Consider the following 4,427-nt stretch of genomic DNA (forward strand, 5'->3'; position numbering starts at 1 on the left):
TGGTTTTTAAAATTTTTTTGGGGGGGTCTGGTCGTGGGCCTGAACTCTGGGCCTGGGCAATGTACCTCAGCTCTTCAGCTCAAGGCTAGCGCTCTACCACTTGAGCCACAGTGCCACTTCCGGCTTTTTTTCTTTTGTGGTGCTGAGGAATTGAACCCAGGGCCTCATTCATGAAAGGCAAGCGCTCTATCACTGAGCCACCTTCCCAGCTCCCGTTTTCATTACTTCTTTGAGTACTTTATCAATCTCCTTTTTCTTCTTTACCTTCAGGACTACAATGATATGATATGAGTTATATAGGCTCAAATATCTATGCATTAAAAAAGTTTTCAGTCTATTTTCTTTTTACTGCCCATTAGGTATTTTCTGGTTTTCTATCTTTTTTCCTTTTTTGGTTGGTTGTGGAGCTTGAATTCAGGGCCTGAATGCTGTCCCTGAGCTTTTCTGCTGAAGGCTATTGTGCTACCACTTTGAGCCAACTGTCCCTTTCCGGTTTTCTGGTGGTTAGTTGGAGATAAGAGTCTCAGAGGAAAAAAAGAGTCTCAGAGGTTGAATTTCTTGCCTGGGATGGCTTTGACCCTTGTTCCTCAGAAGTAAGTGTAGCTAAGATTACAGGCATGAGCCACCAGTACCTGGCTTGCTTTTCTTTTAGCTTATTTACTCTTATTTGGCCAGTTTATTTTACTGGGGTTTTATTTTAGTTAATATAGTTTTCTATTCTTTTTTTTTTTTTTTTGTCAGTACTGGGGCTTGAACTCTGGGCCTGGGCCCTGTCCCTCAGCTCTTCTTCTCAAGGCTAGCACTCTACCACTTGAGCCACAGTGCCACTTCCAGTTTTCTGGTGGTTTATTGGAGATAAGAGTTGCATACTTTCCTGCCCAGGCTGGCTTTGAACTGCGATTCTCAGATCTCAGCCTCCAGAATAGCTGGGATTACAGGCATGAGCCACCAGAGCTCAGCTGGGAATATATTTTTATTACTTGTTTTTAGTCAGTTTGATGTCACTATGGAGTTTTGATTATGAATTGAATTGAAGTTTATTGATTGGTCATTCTCAAATAATTTCTTCTAAGACAGGCAATCTTCATACTGCAATTTTGTTTTTCATCTTGTTGATGGGCTTCTAAGATTTTTGGGTTTTGTTCTGGATAGTGATAGATCATTCGTTAAACTATAACAATGTTTGGCCTTAATAAGGACAAAGGTATAGTTGAAAAGTTTATGTAGCAAAAAAGATCCAGCCAACAATAATTTAATAATATAATGACTTTTGAAAAATAAAGTTATAAGTTCAAAACATAGGTCATTATGTTACATAGCAAGCAAGAAAGGAGGTTTCCAAATATCTTTATCTGAACACTTGAAGTCAGAGAATGAAGTTGTTTATACAATGAAGACATTTAAAATGTATACCAGACAAAATCCTTAAAATGTCATATACTTAATACTTAATTTAACTGTCAATATCATATAAAATAGTCACACTGTCTTATATAGGTGAACTTTAGTGGCTAGAGTGGATTATATTAAAACTTCAGCATACTGTTACAAGTATTTAATAGTAAATGTATGTGTCACTAAATCATTTTAAATATGATACAAATTTTATTAAATCCAACTGTAATGTTTGTGTTAATAGCTAAAGAACGGTATAGAGTCACACAAGAGTTGAAATGTCCTTTTTTTTTGAGGACATAAACTGAAAATGATTGCGTTGAATGGTCTGAAAATGAATATAGACTATTTTCAAAGACCAATGAATGGCGCTAAAATTCACCTTAACCACATGATGTCGCTGTATACCACAAAGTCCTTTCAATGGGAATGAGATATCAGACACTATAAATTAAAACAGGAAGCTCCATTTCGTCGCAAGCTGAGAGAAGACAGAAATGGCAAGGAGAAAATGATTGAAAAGACGGTATTGAAAGTATGATTTTGGAGTAAAGCAAGAGAGGTACGAAAGGTACTGTTTTGCGATGGTATTTCCCGGGAGTGGAGGCCTTAGAGCCCCGCCCCTGCTGCTCTCGCTTCTGCTCCCCGCAATCTGGGAGGCAGGGAGCGGCCAGCTCCACTACTCGGTCCCCGAGGAGGCCAAACACGGCACCTTCGTGGGCCGCATCGCGCAGGACCTGGGGCTGGAGCTGACGGAGCTGGTGCCGCGCCTGTTCCGGGTGGCGTCCAAGGGCGGCGGGGACCTTCTGGAGGTAAATCTGCAGAATGGCATTTTGTTTGTGAATGGTCGGATCGACCGGGAGGAGCTGTGCGGGCGCAGCGCGGAGTGCAGCCTGCACCTGGAGGTGATCGTGGACAGGCCGCTGCAGGTGTTCCACGTGGAGGTGAAGATTAAAGATATTAACGATAACCCACCGGTCTTCCGGAACAGAGAACAAAGGTTATTTATTTCTGAGAGTAGACAACTCGATTCGCGTTTTCCGATAGAGGGCGCTGTTGACGCAGACATTGGTGCCAATGCTCTTCTCACTTACACTCTGAGTCCCAGTGATTTCTTTTCTTTGGACATAAGAGCAAATGATGAACTGGGTAAATCTCTTTCTCTTGAACTGAGAAAGTCTTTGGATAGAGAAGAAACACCAGAACTTCATTTATTATTGACAGCTACTGACGGGGGTAAACCAGAACTAGAAGGTAGAGTTCAGCTGCTAATCACTGTACTTGACGTGAATGATAATGCCCCCGTATTTGACCAGGACCTGTACAGAGTTCACTTATTAGAGACTATAGCAAATGGAACATTAGTGACCAGGCTAAATGCTTCTGACGCTGACGAAGGTGTAAATAGTGAAGTAATTTTTTCCTTTGGCGGTGGTGCTCCTCCTGACATTCAAGAAAAATTCAAAATTGATTCCACCTCAGGAGAAATTAGAGTAATTGGTAATCTGGATTATGAAGAAAAGAAATCCTATGAAATTCAAGTGAAGGCAGTTGATAAAGGAAGTCCTCCGATGTCAAATCACTGTAAAGTTTTGGTGAAAGTGCTGGATGTAAATGATAATGCGCCAGAACTGGCAATCACTTCCCTGTCTTTGCCCATTAGAGAGGATGCTCCACTTGGCACGGTTATCGCCCTCATTATGGTGTCTGACCTCGACTCAGGTGTGAATGGCCAGGTGACCTGCTCTTTGACACCCAATGCACCCTTCAAGCTGGTGTCCACCTTCAAAAATTATTACTCATTGGTCCTGGACAGCGCTCTGGACCGAGAGACCACCTCTGAGTATAAGGTGGTGGTGACCGCGCGTGACGGGGGCTCGCCTCCGCTGTGGGCCACCGCCAGCGTGTCGGTGGAGGTGGCCGACGTGAACGACAACGCGCCCGTGTTCGCACAGGCCGAGTACACGGTGTTCGTGAAGGAGAACAACGCGCCCGGCTCGCACATCTTCACGGTGTGGGCGCGCGACGCGGACGCGCAGGAGAACGCGCGCGTGTCGTACTCGCTGGTGGAGCGGCGGGTGGGCGAGCGCGCGCTGTCGAGCTACGTGTCGGTGCACGCGGAGAGCGGCAAGGTGTACGCGCTGCAGCCGCTGGACCACGAGGAGCTGGAGCTGCTGCAGTTCCAGGTGAGCGCGCGCGACGCTGGCGTGCCCGCCCTGGGCAGCAACGTGACTCTGCAGGTGTTCGTGCTGGACGAGAACGACAATGCGCCTGCGCTGCTGGGGCCTCCCGGCGGCGGCGGCGGCGGCGGCGGCGGCGGCGGCGCGCGCAGCGAAGTGCTGTGGCGCTCGGTGGGCGCTGGCCACGTGGTGACCAAGGTGCGCGCGGTGGACGCGGACTCTGGCTACAACGCGTGGCTGTCGTACGAGCTGCAGCCGGCGGCGGCCGGTGCGCGCAGCCCGTTCCGCGTGGGGCTGTACACGGGCGAGATCAGCACCACGCGCGCGCTGGACGAGGCGGACGCCGCGAGGCAGCGCCTGTTGGTGCTGGTGAAGGACCATGGCGAGCCGGCGCTGACGGCCACCGCCACGGTGCTGGTGTCTCTGGTGGACAGCGGCCAATCGCCCAAGCTGTCTTTGCGTGCATCGGAGGGCGCCGTGGCTTCGGAGGCGACGCTGGTGGACGTGAACGTGTACCTGATCATCGCCATCTGCGCGGTGTGCAGCCTGCTGGTGCTGACGCTGGTGCTGTACGTGGCGCTGCGGTGCTCTGGGGCGGCTGTGGGGCGGAGCGAGGGCGCGTGCGCGCCTGGGAAGCCTGTGCTGGTGTGCTCCAGCGCGGTGGGGAGCTGGTCCTACTCTCAGCAGAGGAGGCAGAGGATGTGCTCTGGGGAGGGCCCGCCCAAGACCGACCTCATGGCCTTCAGCCCAGGCCTGCCTCCAAGTGTGAACTTATCAGAAAGAAGTGAACCTCCAGACATGAACTCGGATCCTTCTGGTAATGTAAGTTTAACTTTTAAGCTTTGGCTTTAA

The 4,427-nt window shown here is 49.0% G+C and overlaps 1 protein-coding gene across 1 annotated transcript; it reads left to right on the forward strand.

Annotated features, from left to right (window-relative positions):
- Window positions 1-1,979: 1,979 nt before the first annotated feature.
- Window positions 1,980-4,427, forward strand: LOC122118119 (protocadherin alpha-1-like). Its single transcript, XM_042692030.1, has one exon. It carries the CDS (start codon window positions 1,980-1,982, stop codon window positions 4,425-4,427), a length of 2,448 nt encoding a protein of 815 aa, XP_042547964.1.

Source organism: Dipodomys spectabilis, unplaced genomic scaffold, assembly GCF_019054845.1.
Source record: "Dipodomys spectabilis isolate Male_0828 unplaced genomic scaffold, ASM1905484v1 ptg000147l, whole genome shotgun sequence".
In the NCBI taxonomy this organism is placed as follows: Eukaryota; Metazoa; Chordata; class Mammalia; order Rodentia; family Heteromyidae; genus Dipodomys; species Dipodomys spectabilis.

Excerpts from the sequence above, each read along its gene's own strand:
- LOC122118119 (XM_042692030.1), top strand. The coding sequence starts at position 1,980 with ATGGTATTTCCCGGGAGTGGAGGCCTTAGAGCCCCGCCCCTGCTGCTC.